This window comes from Simochromis diagramma, unplaced genomic scaffold (assembly GCF_900408965.1).
Source record: "Simochromis diagramma unplaced genomic scaffold, fSimDia1.1 OVJJ01000602.1, whole genome shotgun sequence".
Lineage (NCBI taxonomy): Eukaryota > Metazoa > Chordata > Actinopteri > Cichliformes > Cichlidae > Simochromis > Simochromis diagramma.
In genome coordinates this window covers 5,144,877-5,161,347 of record NW_024387040.1, presented here as the reverse complement: position 1 = coordinate 5,161,347, position 16,471 = coordinate 5,144,877, and the positions used below count along the sequence as shown (strand labels likewise).

General features: G+C 40.3%; 1 protein-coding gene and 1 non-coding gene across 2 annotated transcripts in view; one reads left to right on the top strand and one right to left on the bottom strand.

Annotated features, from left to right (window-relative positions):
- Positions 1 to 2,411: 2,411 nt before the first annotated feature.
- flt1 (fms related receptor tyrosine kinase 1) overlaps positions 2,412 to 16,471 on the bottom strand; it is a 38,549-nt gene continuing 24,489 nt past the window's right edge. The window contains exons 14-30 of the mRNA XM_040043703.1: positions 12,333 to 12,479; positions 12,130 to 12,261; positions 11,084 to 11,190; positions 8,953 to 9,088; positions 8,395 to 8,499; positions 8,193 to 8,306; positions 7,323 to 7,411; positions 6,679 to 6,781; positions 6,499 to 6,596; positions 6,285 to 6,407; positions 5,845 to 5,956; positions 5,638 to 5,737; positions 3,539 to 3,644; positions 3,363 to 3,460; positions 3,112 to 3,181; positions 2,938 to 3,029; positions 2,412 to 2,847 (exon numbers count right to left, since the gene is read on the bottom strand). Coding sequence (XP_039899637.1) covers positions 2,679 to 2,847; positions 2,938 to 3,029; positions 3,112 to 3,181; positions 3,363 to 3,460; positions 3,539 to 3,644; positions 5,638 to 5,737; positions 5,845 to 5,956; positions 6,285 to 6,407; positions 6,499 to 6,596; positions 6,679 to 6,781; positions 7,323 to 7,411; positions 8,193 to 8,306; positions 8,395 to 8,499; positions 8,953 to 9,088; positions 11,084 to 11,190; positions 12,130 to 12,261; positions 12,333 to 12,479 — 1,901 coding nt within the window. The 3' untranslated portion in view covers positions 2,412 to 2,678. The remainder of the gene's footprint in view (positions 2,848 to 2,937; positions 3,030 to 3,111; positions 3,182 to 3,362; positions 3,461 to 3,538; positions 3,645 to 5,637; positions 5,738 to 5,844; positions 5,957 to 6,284; positions 6,408 to 6,498; positions 6,597 to 6,678; positions 6,782 to 7,322; positions 7,412 to 8,192; positions 8,307 to 8,394; positions 8,500 to 8,952; positions 9,089 to 11,083; positions 11,191 to 12,129; positions 12,262 to 12,332; positions 12,480 to 16,471) is intronic.
- On the top strand, positions 9,596 to 9,668 carry trnav-cac. Its single transcript has one exon. It is a non-coding gene; the product is annotated as a tRNA-Val (tRNA).

The window sequence follows — 16,471 nt, the reverse complement described above, 5'->3', positions numbered from 1 at the left end:
GCTTTCTCTCAGGATGACGAACAGCTGGATGGGCCCAATGATTGAATGTGTCTGGCTGTCATTGGCTGCCCCTTGTCCAGTCATATAGATGAGCTACAGTGGAGCGGGCGGGACGTCTTCAGATGGCGGTTTTAGGAAGTTAATGTAAGTTTAAGACATTGTGGGGGGGGATTTCATGTTGCCCTGAAGCACAGATCTACTTTTGGTTCATTTAACATTCAGACATTGTTCATTTACCTTCAGTTACCCAGAAAACAACAAGCTAAGTTCTGCCAAGCTACAATTGCTGATTCGTCCGATTCAGATTTTTCATAAAAACATTTAAATGTTACAAACATGAGACTTTAAAGTGACAAAGACTCTAACACACAGTCGACACAGTTGAATCATGATGATAGAGGTCAAAATCAAGTAAACTGTCCCAGATGCAGTCGACTTTTACGTGAGCTTTTCAGTGCGGTCTGTTCTTGGGGGCAACAACAAACCTTCAGGGTGCTGGCTGTGTTAGATCATGTACTACTTCCTCTGTTTTAGTAAATGAGAAAAAAAAATGAACCGACAAAACTTATCTGGTGAATGTGGTGCTTTAGGAAACCCTTTGAAACAAACTTGCACACATTTTGAAAAACACACACGCCCCTCCTGACTCGGCCTGTGTAACGTCAGTGCTCATATCACTGTATTCCACATGATAACACACACTCCGGTTAATAGTAGTGATGACCTTCTCCTCTTCCCCAACATCAACACACCTACAATCACCATCTTAGTATGTTTTAAGCCCCTCTTGTGTTCTTGTCTCAAATTTTTGCAATATTTGTGTGTACAGCAGTATTTTAATAAAGAATACCAAAACTGATTCTGATGTTGAGTCTTTTTTTTGGTGGGGGGGAGTTAGAAAGACCTTTTTTTTTTTAATATATAGGTAAAATATAACAGTCATACATAATTAAAAACATGGATTTTACCGTATTATAAACACATTCCTCTTTGGTTTTCTTTGAAACTGCATGATGGGCTTTAACCTCACGTATTACTGGTTTAAGGCACTGCTGTAGCTTATCTCCTTGGGTGGGTGGCTTGTGCCGAAAGGCTGCTGAGACCTGAGTTTAAGCTTGCCCTGGACCATTTCTTGTGTGTCATTTCCTGCTTTCCTATACCGACTTATCAAAATAAAGGCTGAAACTGCACAAATAAATAAAATGGAAAAAAGTCTAACTCACTCCTGTTTCAAGACAAAATTAAGATGCTTTTATTTTCACAGCAAGGTCATGTTAAAAACTCGCAGTGTGACACACAGGACTTCATCTGGGAATAAAACTGAGTCCATGAGCACACTGAATCTTTTCCAGTGGTATTCCACCAAAGTGAGATTTCAGAGTTTTTAGATAACCTTGCAGTGAAAATAAAGGCATTTTAATTTTATCTTCAAATGGCAGCGTCTTAGGCTTAAATGAAAACAATACAGGTATCTCTTCTAAAGAGCACCTCAAATAGAGGTAGGTTCAATGGAGGACGCACTCTTCAAAAAGGGTTGTCTTTAATGTGTAACCTGCATTTGGATGTGATATAGAAAAAAAAAAGACACATTTATGTTGTCCAGAAAAGGCAAAAGCAGCTGTATACGGAGTTGGGCTGTGATGAAGTAACAGAGCTGTCTGGCCACAACTAACCAACTAGTATTATAAAGAGGAATATACAAACAGGATCAACTAATCATAACTAAGCTAATCTTTGCACATTCAAAGGTTTTTGCAAATGGAAACAAACCCAGCATGAATGATTTTATGAATTAAAGAATACATTGAATTAAAATACACATACTCAGTTGACAGTTTATTAGATACACTTAAATCTTGGACATTTGGTTGCATAACTAAAATAAATACAGGTACATACATTGCGTCTAGCTGTATAATTCAGTGGATAATAACTTTTTCCAGCATGTAGTGGTTGTGCAAGAGGAGCAGTTATTTTATACAGCAGTGCTCCTCTTCACAAGGCTTCAGGCATGAGGTACCAGTACAATAAGCTCTGATAGTTACATACTAGTGAATACATTCTGCATAACTGCACGGGTATAAGTATTGTCAGGTAAGACTTAGCTGCTCGTAGAAGGGGTAATGTGATGGAAAAGCACTGAGATAATACTTGTGAGGACGCTTTGTTGTACAACAGCATGTGATTTTGCAAAAGTTTCTTAACCTCCTAAGACCTGAACTCTTACACGGCATGCATTTTTAATTTCTCTTTGATATTTGGGCATATTGGGGCCCGATGAATGTAAGAACAAAGAATTACCAGATTCTTTTTTTTAACCTTATTTTTGTTTTTAAGAAAAATAAGAGCCACATAAGAGGATATTAGTTTAAGATTTTGATAGAACAGTAGCTGTATAATGTCCTTGTAAGTGGATATCAGGCCCTTGCAGAGCAAAATTTAGTATTTTGGTCTAAATAACCCAAAATGTGATGTCCACATATGTGGACGCCAGGTCCTAGGAGGTTAAACAAGTTTGGCTGAAGGAGGAAGATTCAAAATATCTGGGGCATTTAGACGTGCAGATACTATAAAAAGTGAGGTGGGGTAGATTAAAAAGTGTAAGATGAGGTCTGGAGAAATTATAAAAAGCTGTATAAACCCTGTATGAAATTGTGAAAAATATACAAGCGTGGATGCTAAAGGGAGGGGTAGAGGAAGGCTGAGTTATAGTCTGGAGGAGGGGAGCCTCCCTCGTCAGACTCCCAGTCACATGGCAGGATCGAGGGGTCGTTTTCACGGAGGCCTGCAATGTCACTGCACAGGAAGGGCACCTGGGTGTCTCGACACTTGGTGAAGGTGAAGAACCTAAACACACAGATTGAGATCAGTTGCCTCGTTTAGCGTGCACTGACAGATGAATTGAACATCGAGTGGTCACAGATTATAGATCTTTACCTGCTGAGTTTCCTGTGCTTGCTGCTGTTGCTCTTCGTCATATTCTTCAGTTCCTCAGATGGGAGGACCATGCCACTGTCGGTCTGCTCATCCTGAAACCAAAAGTATCAGTGTTAATGGATTTCCTTGATGTGATATGTTTTCAAATTAGCAGAAGTGGAGGTGTTTTCTTACATCAGGGGTGGTTTGGTCCTCGCAAGGCAAATGCTCAAAAGTCTGCAGTGTGGCCATGCCCCTCATGTAACTGCACAGATTGGGTTCAGATTGAAAAAGCAAGATGGAAATAGAGGAAGTCACTTTCTGTCCATTTTTTGGGTTTTATTTCTCAAGACTTCTATATTAGAATTTATTATTCATGACCGTTCAAGTTGACACTTATGTGCTGCACTTGCTCATTCTCTTTGTTTTTCTTTTTCTTTTTTTACCTCAGGTTTGTGACTGCAAGCGGATTTTCTTTGAAGGCCTCACAGCGATCGCTTTCTCCAGTCATAAAAGATCCCAGAGGAATATAATCCTTCCCATCCTGTTAAAGAGAAAGTATGAATTGGGGGCATTTTTAAGGCCCTTTGTGTAGACAAATGTTGTTGTAATGATCTCTGACCTGTTGCACTCTCGCTTGTAGCAGCTCTCCCATTGTCTCCACCAAGTTAGTGAAGGTGGGTCGGTCGGCGGGGTTGGCCTCCCAACATGCTAGCATTGTGCTGTAACTGTACACAGAACAGACACACAGGTACACAGCATTTGCAGAACTCTCTGCAGTAATGTGAAAAACTAAATATAAGCACCTTTAACACCTTTGCAAAACCACTTTTGGCAGCAATAAAGTTTAAGTAATCGTTTTTGGTATGTCAATGACGTCCCGAGATCCTGTGGCTGCAAAACAAGCCCAAATCATCACCTTTTCTCCACCACCGTGCAGCTGGTATGAGGTGTTTGTGCTGATATGCTATATTTGGCTTTCACCAAACAAGGTGCTCTGCCAAAGGTCTCCACTTTGCACAATTAATCACATTTTTTATCTTGATCATATTTTCTTTTTGCCTCACGCAATTAAATTGAGCACGACTGAGTGATATTTTTAATTGCATACAAAAGCAGATCAAGCACTTGCTAAATCAGCACCTGACCACACGCTGCATATACTGATCACAGCTTCTCCCTGCACACAGTGCAGCTTAAAGTTTCCTGAACTGGTCTGGACAAGCAACAAAATCTATGACAAGATTTATAAATCAGTCACATTAAAAGACTTATTTATGACAAAATTCAAATGGGAAGTGCTCGTCCCTCAAATTGGATCATCATCATCAACACACACCTGAATTCCCCAGAAGAGCAAACTGCCCAAACTTCTACTTTCATAGAAGCAGCTCATTGTTGAAAATAAGTTAATCACGTGCATCTGATTATTAGCACCAGGCTGCTCCTTACCCTCTTAAAGCCTATGGGAAAAAGTAAGGATGTGTCTGATTGCACACAAACAGACATGATAGCAGACATAATAAACTGGAAAGTGCGACACACAGATAGCAACAGAGAAAAAAAGTGTCTACTCTAAACATACTTAAAGATTAGCAGTATGATAACAGAATGGCTGTTTTGGGAGTCCAAAACAAACATCTTTCTGTGAAACTAAGAGCTGTGGTTAAGGTTGAAGTCAGTGGTTGGACCTATTTTGGGTTCAAACATCCGCTCAGATCTCTGGTGAACAGAAGGTGGCAAAACCTGCTCCTAACCAGCTCGATCAAAGTTGATCAAGTTGAACAAAAGAGAGCAAATATCAATCAGCTTATCTGAACTTGAATAACCTTAAATGAACCTTAACCTTAAATTGTAAGTTAAAGGTCAATTAAGGATACATTTTTTGATTGTTTAAACTTCCGAAAAAAACCCGTTTAACTCTCTTTCATACACACACACGGTCAAAACAGTGTCCAAAGTTTTAAATAATGAGGTCAGCATATGTGAAGATGATCCCTGTTTGCCCACAGCTCAGGCTTCAGACAACACTGAATGCTTTGATTTTGTCGTAGTCTAGCATGAGCTCTGTGCGATATCAAAGAGAGCAGATATGCATAATGTGGCTATCCGAGGCGCACGGCTCTGGCTGTAAAGACACCAACTCCGCCCACATGCTGTTCAAACCTTTTGTTTGTGACGAGCACACAATTAGAAGAAAGCCTGCTTAATAAGAAGGCCTTAACGGAGGCTCATAGAGAGAGGAGCTAAGCAGCTTCTGTTAGACAGTGGACGAGCTACATAAGAGCTGCACAAGTTGCTAAAGTTTAGCCAAGAATAAAAATAACAGAGCTGGAAATGAGCATTGGTCACCTTACAGTGTTTTTTCAAAAGAGGATAACTTTATCAACCATTTCAGATCTTTTAAACCTTCCCATCCATCACCCATTGATCGATCAATAGGTCTGGATGGGTCCCTGGACCGAAGGTCAATCAGTAAATAGATAGTGGAGTATATTTCCTCCCCATAAGCATCTGTTAATAGAAAGTGATTGAAGAGACTGGCTATGATGATGCGCTGACAACTAAAGATTAGCAACACATTTTGTTCTTGGAGTTCTACATGCAGGGATTTTCTTACTGTACAAAATAATAAGGTATACATTTCTGCACAACCCAAACCACCGGCTCTCCAAATCGCTGTGCAGCTGTGCAATTTTTGAGAAATAAATATCAGCTCACATCTCAGGCGTGCTGTATTCTGGCACCCGCATCCTTGTTCCCCCTTTCAGCCTGTGGCAGAACTCTTCATCTATGTGAAGTCCAGGGTACGGGGACGCTCCTATTAAGTGCACACATTTTGGTTCATGAGGCTCATATGCTTGTGCAGACATTATGTAATGATTGTCCATCCCGTGCCTATGTTCAGAAAAAGCACAGGTCTCTTACCCAAAGAGAAGATCTCCCACAGCAGTATGCCGTAGGACCACACGTCACTCTGGGTGGTGAACACCTTGTCAAAGATGGACTCGGGAGACATCCACTTGAGAGGGAGTCGGGCCTGGCAGACGGTGAAGACACAGGATTACCAAACCTGGCTTATGTGAGAAAACTTTGAAGGATGGCTGATTCCAAAGAATCACAATAAATCTTTTTAGGGAAAACAAGTTCATGATTTTTTGCTTCATACCTTTGAACCACTCAACATAATGAGTTTATTTATTTATAAAAGCCTTGGTGATAGACTGCCATGACAAAACTACTTCCCCATTTTGGACTGAAAACCACACTATATGAACAACACTTTGCAAGATGTGTCACTTTGTGTAAAAAAAAAAATAAGAGTGGTGTGTCATCTTTTTCAAACCAGGTTCCTCAGAAATACTCACATCTCCTTTGCGGACGTAGTCGGGGTCTTTGTAGATGTCCCTGGCCAGGCCAAAGTCACATATCTTCACCACTTTATTGTCTGACAGTAAAACGTTCCTCGCGGCCAGGTCTCTGTGAATACACTGATGCAGGCGCACACAGAACACAGATGAGGACATAAAACCAGTATACGTGTATGTGTATGCCCACAGGTGGAATAGCAAAGAGTCAGACCTTGCGAGAGGCCAGAAACTCCATTCCTCGTGCCACCTGAAAGCTGAAAGAAATGAGATCCTCCAAGTAAAGAGGGGAATTGGGAGCAGTTTGTGGATCTAGAAGCAGAAGAAACAGAGAGGTGTCAAAAGCAGTTTGATTAATGACGAGAATAAAATGTTCACCAGGCTCAGGTCTTACAGAGGCCCTGCTCATCTCTCTCATCAAAGTCTGTGTGAAAGCTGCTCTGGTCGTCGGACACGCTGCTGTCCCAACACTGCCCTCCACCTTTTACTCCAGCCAGCTGAGTGAATCAAATAAAATACTGCATGATGAAGTAAAATTTAACATCTTTAAGATCGTCCAAGTTGCTGGTGAACCACATAGTGGTAGGTTTAGGGTTAGACTGCAGTTTAACTGTATATCAAACATGCCTTACAAATCAAGTGTCTTGCAGGTATTTTGGTCTTACAGCTCCTCTGCTATAAGATTACACTTCAGGTATGTTAGATTGGATTGAGGACTGAGGCAGACGTGTCCTCTGAGATCTTCTAAATTGTAGTTTTTAAATTATTTGTTAGTGGAAAATGAATGAAAACATGTTTTGCTTTTGGGAACTGAAGAAACTTTTGAGCTATTTGTGAACTTTGAAATTAGAGAACATTGTGTCCCGCTTAAGAACTGATAAACATCTTTGAACTTAAAACCGATTGCAGAAGTGAGTTTTTTAAGTGTACGATTTTGTAACCGTGTACAGCACAAGGGAGTTAGTATTGTTCTGTCAACCACAAGTAACTCAAAGGCCTGTTTTATTTTAAAAAAATAAGTTCAGCAGCTGAACTCACCCGGTCTTGTACAAACACGTCTCTCTTGTTCTTTAGGAAGGTTGAAAGATTTCCAAAACGACAGTACTCAACAATGACCATGAGCGGTCCTGTACACACAGGACAGACACACAGTAAGTAAGTGCAAGGCAAGGTTATCACAGCTAACTAAACCTAAACTAAAACTTAAAGTAGATGTGAAAAAAACACAGTTTAGTTAAGAAGAAATAAAAACAAAAACTGGACTTTTGAACAAAAATAATTTAACTGAAATTATTTTGTGAACTTGTAAACTTACAAATTAAATACAAATATAGAGGAAATATCCTTAACTTTAGTATTAGTGTGATAAAAATTATAGTAAATTATGTTCTTAAAAATTTGGTAAAACTTTGCCTGATGAGGCTTTGATGGATGTGCTTATTGAGTTTGTTTTTACAGATTTTCCTAAATATGACATATGTCCTCTATTCAATAATAATTAAAAATAAAAATAGAAGACCAAAGCTAATGGAAGAATAGTGAAATTAATAAGACCTAACCCAAAACAAATGGGTTTCAAAGAGTTCAAACTAAACTGAAGTGACAAAAAACTGTCTTGAAACTGACTGAAACTAAACTGAATTAAATTAATAAATGAATCAATAAATAAAATAATGATAAAACACAATAAATACAACAAACTGTAATAACTCTGTTGTAAGGCCACAGATGCGCAGGTACTGATTGCGAATTCAAGTAAATTAACACGAACACAGTGACTCCACACATATGTGGTGACAAATGCATGGAAACCCCCCTCGACACACACACACACACACACACACACACACACACACACACACACACACACACACACACACACACACACACACACACACACACACACACCTCCTGGTTTGGTGCAAGCTCCCAGAAGGTTCACGACATTCAGATGGTTTCCAATGTGGTTGAGGATCTTCAGTTCAGTCATCAATGCCTTGTGTTCGCTGGCTGTAGCGCCCTCTGGTGGATAGAAGGAAGAATAGTAAAGTGAGTGTCAGAAAAGGGTTTTAAATTGTAGTTAAATTTAACCGAATATCATGGACCTAACCTTTGAGCATCTTCACAGCCACAGTCTTGCAGCTGGTGCCGTTGTCTATACCAAATGCAGATGCCTGCATGACTTTACCAAAGGCCCCACGGCCTAGAAGCTTTCCTGAGAGAAAAAAGACAGCGTGAGAATGTGAATGAAACGGATACGGGAGGTGTGTTTTGTGTCTTTTTAAAACAACTCAGTTAATTATGATTATCATCCAATCCAGATGTGAGGAGCTGATAACAGAAGACTTTAGACCGTACCAGCTGCCCATCTGTCCAAATCCCGCCCTGATGACCGTAAGAGCTGATTAGTTTCGGTAAACACTGTTTACATGTCTCATGCTGGGGTTAATTAGCTGAGCACAGACAACACAGACTAAAAGTCTGATTAATGGAATGAGAGTCACTCCCAATAATAAGCTGATAAGGTCTATGAGAAAATCCTTGTGTTGTTACGTGGGCTTAAATACCTCCTTTCGCTCCCACTGCATTCACAACATCTGTCTGATCTCAGCCCACACAAGAGTATCAGCTAAAAACAATTTTTCTTTAATAGATTGAACCAACATACCTAATTTCAGGCGCTCCCGGGGGAACTCCCATTGGTTGGGGTCATAATGCAACCTCTCGCACTGCTCATCTATCGGCCCCTCTCCTGTGTCCAGTACGATTGACAAGTACTCGGTTTTGGTGTATGAGCTGTTGGGCTTTGGAAGACAGTCGGTATCAGTTAAAAGAAAAAAAAGAAATACTTACTACCGTTTTTCATCCAGAACCTGGCAGATCAGCTGCACCATAGTCAGTTTAGAGGGACTCTGACATAAATAACTATAAAGTCAGATTTTTAGTTACTGTGAAGCTGAGAGCATCTTTAAAAGGTTTGTCTATGCATAAAGGAGACATTAAAATCATAGATTTGTCATCATGTCGTCAAAAGCTATTATTTAATGAGCTAGTTTCATTTATCATATTCTATTATAATATACGCTATTATATATTTTATATGTACCATATTATTACTATTATTACTGTATATAAATGTACCAGCATAGAGCATAGTTTGCACCCTAGCAACCGTTTTCTGTCTTCAACGGCACGTTGAAAAGGAAAAAAAATGTAAATTGTGCATTCAAATGCACAATTAATTTGTTTTTGTACCTATCGATGTCAATGCATTAATTAGTATATTCTGTTGTAGACTTAGCCGTCAAGCGGTTTCCGTAGTGTAGTGGTTATCACGTTCGCCTCACACGCGAAAGGTCCCCGGTTCGAAACCGGGCGGAAACAGACCTTTACTTTAATCTCTCTAAAATAAATAAATAAATAAATAACTGAATATCCCGGAGGAACCCACCCGAGGGATTAATAAAGTATCATCTAATCATGTAGTTTAATCTAAGCCACTAGTTCTTTAAACATATACAAACACCTTGCATCAGTCTAGGAAAATAAAATTATTATGGAAATTGTTATTTACCAGCATAAAAATATTCACTGAGAAAAACATGTGAAAGAGGAGAGGGAGGTTAAAGGAAGAGCTGAGGTGCTGGTGAAAAATCGCCCTCAATCCCAACACAGTTAACTTTGGTTCTGTGAATTCAGGATGATCGCCAAAACATGATGGGCATTTGTCATGGTCATCCTCCATCAGTTATTCTTTCAGTGACATAGAAAACATAACTGACTGCAGGATGGAGTACCTGCGCCAACTTGGAGGGGTAAGGGGATCTTAAGAGTAAACGTGGAGCCTCTTCCTGCCCATCTAAAGCTACCACCAAAGCTACCAAACATCAGCCAGAGTAGCATTACACAAGTCCAATAAGTGGGATAATGGTAGGGCAGAAGTACAGTGTGGGAAACACTTAGACAAATAAAATAAAAGTGACAGTACGCAAACTGCTGTGAGGCAATCAAATTGGCAGGAGAGTGAGAAACACTCAGCCACATGACAAACAGATGAAAATAGCATATACAACACTGTAGGATCACAACACAAGGCTGCTGCGCAGCAAAAAGGCTCAGCTCTATTATTCACAATCAGCACCTGTGATGTCGACATGGCTGTTGGATAATGGCTATTACTGTAGTGTTGCCTCTGTACATAATTACAGTGGATGCGATAGAAGTGGAAGACGTTCAGTTTTAATTACAGGGATTTGCAAAAGTATTGGATTTACTGTTTATGAGTTATAGACATTTTTTATACAGATTGCCTCGTTTTTAGAGGCTCAGAAATAATTGGCAAGCAGTTTCATAAGCCAGTGAGGGCTTTCCCCCATTTCTTTTAATGACAAACTAAACAGATGAAAGATCTGGAGCTGGTCTGATTCCAAGAAACAGAGGTCATTATTAGACCGAGAAAACGCTCAAATAAACCTATCAGCGAGAGAGGAAAAAAGAAGGAATGCAGTGGGCAGCTCTGCAACATCAAGGGGCCTCAAAAAGAGTCATGGAAAAACTAGTTTGGACAGATGAAACCAAGGTTACCAAAATGATGGGAGGAAAAAAAAAGATTGGAGAAAGAGAGAAACTGTGGATGGATTGTGAAGTGTACAGGATAATGATCTAAAGCATACTGTAAAAGCAATCTAGGACTTTTTCAAATATATGAAGTATAGAAAACATAAAAGTGATAGTACATATTTTTCTCATTATGCATAAAACAACAACAAAAAAAAAACCAAGCAAAATAATCCTCTCACCTGCTTCATTTTTCGTATGAAGAGCGTGATCAAAAACCAAAAGAGAGCAGCCACCACACAGGTACAGGTGAGAGTAGGGATTTCAAGAAATGAGCTTTCTGGAGCACCTGCACACATAAACACACCCAGTAGCTTAATGCTGCTTAAATCTCAAGGTATTTATTCTTTACTCTACATAAAAATCCTGGACTGAGCAGCGGAGGGTAGAATATATGTACATAAAAGAATATATTAATTGATAAAATTAATGTTTATTCCTTTTTGCAGTTCTGAGAATTACAATAGTTTATCAGACTGAGGTACTTGATGCTTTAATTATCCATCCGAATGGGGTCACTGTGATTTCAAGGTCACATAACGCACAGAGACCATCATGCTTCCCTCTCATTAAATGTGGGTTTATTACTATTTTCAAATCTTTTTAATGGGATGATGAAGAAATGCCCAGCTCACTACTATGTGGAGCCTCTTGGAGACGTAGGCCGGACCCTTCCGGAGGAAATAAAAATGGGAGACAGCTTCCTTCCTCACTGATCCGAACACAACAACACACACACACACACACACACACACACACACACACACACACACACACACACACACACACACACACACACACGGTCAGTTCTCTTTTTCCAGACCTGGACCGGGAGGAACCCCAGAGGTCCTGCCTTCTCTACTACCTCCGGACGTCAGTGTGTGTGTGTGTGTGTGTGTGTGTGTGTGTGTGTGTGTGTGTGTGTGGGTGGGTGTGTGAATGAGGGAAACTGAACAAAAGGCTGAGTACGTTTATGTTAAGACGTACTTTGATCAATGTTTACTTAGAAATTAATAAACAGACGTTCATCATCCTCCATTAATAGAACTGACACACTCTCTGTATAAACACTACATCAAAACAATGTGATGTACTTTACTAAATGTCTGCATCCACATTACACACCTATTTAAACACGTGAAAACAAAGCACGTTCAAAAGTGGTTATATATGGATGTGTTACATAGGCAACTGTGTGGAGAGCCAATTAAAAAGCAGCGATCCTTACCGCTAACCCATATGTAGGCCGAGCTCTCAGCAGACCCCCTCTCATTGGTTGCCTGGCACGTATAGAGACCCTCGTCCTCCACTGTGATCCGGTCAATATGGAGCCTCGCTTCCTCTGCTGATATAACAATACCTAAAGACGGCATCAAATAAGTTACAGACCACCGGTTTACCGCTAAAGTTTACGTGTTAAGATTTCTTTACCTGATCCCTGCAGCAGAGCACGCTGGTCTTTGTACCATGTGATGGTTGGGGGTGGGACCCCTCGAGATGGACAGCTGAGGGTCACTGAGCTGCTAACATTAACGGTGCAATCTGTCAAATTACTCACCAGGACAGGAGGCTCCAGGACTGAAGGGGGAGAAAGAGATGAATTATGATAACTTTAATCTGAATTTTCTGCTTAATCTGTCTCATGTAATATTTGAGAGATTGTGTATTTATGGGGCTTATATTGCCACTAGTACTACTTCTAATAATAATAATGAGCTCAAAAACATTCTGAGTGGTTCCTCGACAAACTACTGCAGCAGTGTCAGTGGTTCCTTGAGGATATTTTGCATCTAACAGTGCAGCACAGATGAGTGTTTGGGTGTAATCTAACTGAATGCATTAATTATACTGTCCTTGTGGTTTATGCATGTATTTCCATTTCCCCCTTGTTTTATACTTCTGCTCCACTATATTTCAGAGGTAGGCGGTTGATTTTACTTCATATCATTATTGAAGAAGTATAGTAGTTTTTTACAAATATTTTTTGCAGCAAAAACCACAAAAATAATCAAGTTTAAACATTCATTTGACAGATTACCGAGTCACCAGAGTACTGTTTAAAGCAAAATCATCTCCACTTTGATTGTATGGTAACATTATGCCATAGTGAGTTATTTTCCTTTTTGATGAAATAAAGAAACATTAGCGAGCTTCAGACGTTTGTGTCATCTTGTACATTTCTATTGCAAGAATAATTTGTACTTTGAGCACATTGTTTCTGGCAGTTTCCACTGCTGTGTCTACTTTTAGCTCTGTTTTGATCTATACTAACTAAGGAAATGGAAGTCTCTTTTGCTTTTTGCCAACTTTGTTCATTTCCATACTCTTCATTACAGTTTTTCCGCTTTGCCTGTTGTGGCCAAAATTAGTGACTGCTGAACAGTAAAAATACACCAGAACAGGAATCATGAGCCAAAATACATGATGATTGTGTATTTTAGCTGTATATACAACTACAGAGTCACCTGAATATGGCATTAATTGCACACACACGCACACACAAACATAAATTTGTAAGATTATTGTTTGCTGAGGATTATTTAAAATCTGTAGAAATGCAACCAGAGCTATTTTCTCCCACAGTTCTCTGGATCCGTGCCACTTCTGGACAATAAGTATGAGCTGGTAGTGACACATGTAGAAGAATGGGCTTGATGAAAACAGATTTTTCTTTATCATGGAAAAACACAACTGTGCCCTTGACTTTGGCCCTACGACTGCTCATGTTTGGGTTGTCTGGCACCTTATATTGAACTGTCAGCTGTACGCTACTTGCAAGTGTCACCAGTAGTGACACTTTGAATAATTGATAAATAAATGTATAGGTGAATATGAATGGAGTTACATAGATGTTTTCTTCTTTGTTATGTGATTTAAATGTTAAATTAGCAGACGTTTGGATCATTTTAGGATTATTTTGGTTACTCCTTTTGAGCTAAAAGTCCCCGTAGTTGACCTTTAAAGTAACTTTATAGTCTCTACATAACTTGAGGTACAGTAAGGATCCATTTACCCACTGCTGATAATAAGAACTAAAAATAAGAACTTCTCAGGTCTTGTGGGCTAATCTGTTTTTTCACCACTTGATAATTAACAAAAACAAAAAAAAAAAAACGGCCAGTTTTTACAGTAGTCACAGTCGTAGTTACAGTCTTGAACAGTTTTGTTATAAAGTGAAACTGCTGCTATTTGTTTCCCATAGTTTTCTGGACCCGTGCCACTTTTGGACAATAACTACAATGCTGGTAGTGACACACGTGGAAGAGTGGCCTTGGCTTAAACCTGTGACTCAGCTGAAGTTTGGGTCCTCTTGGGCCTTTTTTTTTTATTAATAACCCTGCAATACAAAGAGCAGCAACAATGGGGTGAATTCAAGGTTAATAAAATTAAACTCAAAACTCAAACTAAGTCTGAAAAACTAATGATAAAAATGATTATTATTATTAGTAGTTTTTATTGAAACTTCATGACAGATTAAAAAAAAACAAAAAACAACAAAAAATTAATTTGGATTGGAGTTTTAACTTGCATTATATTTGCAACATTTCTTCCCTTCAATTTATTGCTTAAAAATCTATCGTGCAATTTTATTTTTTAAATTTATTTATTTTTTTGCCTGTCCCATTTGGTTCTTTAGCCGTCAGAATTGTTTTCTGAAGACCAACAAGGAGACCCAATGGATTTACTTTGCCACATGGATCATCACGGCCTTGCCGTATTGGTCCATTTGATCGACCTTTGTTGTTATTACTTATTTTATTTTATTTTCAGTTGTTACAGACGGGACAGACATGAGGAGGGATAGTGAGAAAGGGCACTTAAAAAGAGAAAGAAGAGAAAAAAATCTCCTGGATCACCTTTTGAGAGAAAAAGAAGTGAAAACAAGCAAAAAAAAAAACCAGAGCAACATACTAAACACGCGAGAGCCCAAGGAGGACCACTGGAGGGGCATCCGTGCCACCCTCCTGGGAAGAGCTGAGGAGAGCCCCAGATGAGGGGTCACCCAATAGCCACGGAGCAGAAGCCAGAGGGGGCTGCAGTGATGTGCTCGCCGGCTCTGCCGGCAGCCAGCTGTGCCAGAGTGAACCGAGTCACAGGCCCAGAGGCCGGAGGCCCGAGGGCCCCCTTTGCCCCGGAAGAGGCCTGACCGAGCAACAGGCACCAGGCCCTGCCAAGTAGCCACCGGGAGTGAGCTGGTACATACCCGAGCGCCCAGCCCCAGACACCAAGAACCACCAACGCACCGACCCCTGAGAGCATCAGTTACCGGCAGGGAGTGCGGTGAGGGGAGATAGGCCTTTGGAGGACCTGGGAGTTCCCAGAGAGGTGTAGTGTAAGACCCAACCTGACATATAGACACAGACAAACAGGCACACACAGACACAAACATGCATTCCCACCCTCATGCACACATATACAAATACTCAGCACTCACCCAACGTAGGGATAGACATACATGGACACTGTACACACAATCACACTCCCCAAACAAACTCTATACCCCGGGTCCAGGTACCCTCACCCCTGGAGGGGAAACGGCACCTAGACCCAGGAGATGTTACCCTTTCCCCCGGGGTGGAGGCAAGCAGACCGCCCCAGGCTCCACAGCAGCAGGAAGACCCATCCAGATCTCAATCGGACGGCCAACACCTCCTTCCAGCCCCCCCGCCCCGATGGCCAGCAGAGAACAGGGGTGTGTGCAATTTTTTAGTGTGTGCGGTAATCACACTTCTGCTGTAGGAGTCTCAAAAACGTACAAAAAACTCACGCAACAAATCTGACTCATTCAGTGTGAAGGGGTTAAAAAAAATAAGCCATCTGAAATAAAATAGAAATATCCAGGAATTGTTCTTAATTTACGTCAACGCAACATTCCGGACAAAGCTTTGGTACATTTTCTTTACTAAGACGTTGGATGTCTACATGACACGACTTTGAGTTCAGAAAGTGTTGTGTGTATTCATAGACAGAGAGTGACTCCTGTTTTGAAGTGATAAATAAAAGGAGTAAAAGTGAAAGTAATAAAAATGAAAGTAAAACTACGGATTTTCCAACTAGAAAAACTGAGCTGAAACAATCAAAAATCACTCCGGAAATGAAGTGAAACTGAATTGAACTAAAAACAAAAGAAAAACCAAAACTAATTTCAGAACATTTTCATTGTGCGGACAGCTGCTTGTGCGTGAGTGCATACAATGAGGCCAACACAGCTCTTATACACTATAACTGCACAACGATACATGATAATAAAAATAGATGACTTCATACTCTCCATGTTTAAAATTTTTCTCCATTTCTCCCCTTTTCTTGTTTTTCCAGCCCCACCACCACCACTTCTTTCATCCTAGTCACCCCGTATCTCTAGTAATTCCCTTGCTGGGTGTCCCGTGGGAGGAAGTTGACGCGCTAAGCCCTGATTGTATTGAGAACAGCCGTAAAAGACACGAAGAAAAGTCACTTAACCACAGCAACTGATTGTTGTTTCCTCTATCTTCCTCCTGCACAACAATTGATGATTGTCTGCGAGGGCTGGGGCCTGACAGTGTCTGATTGGCTGATTGTTCCTGCAG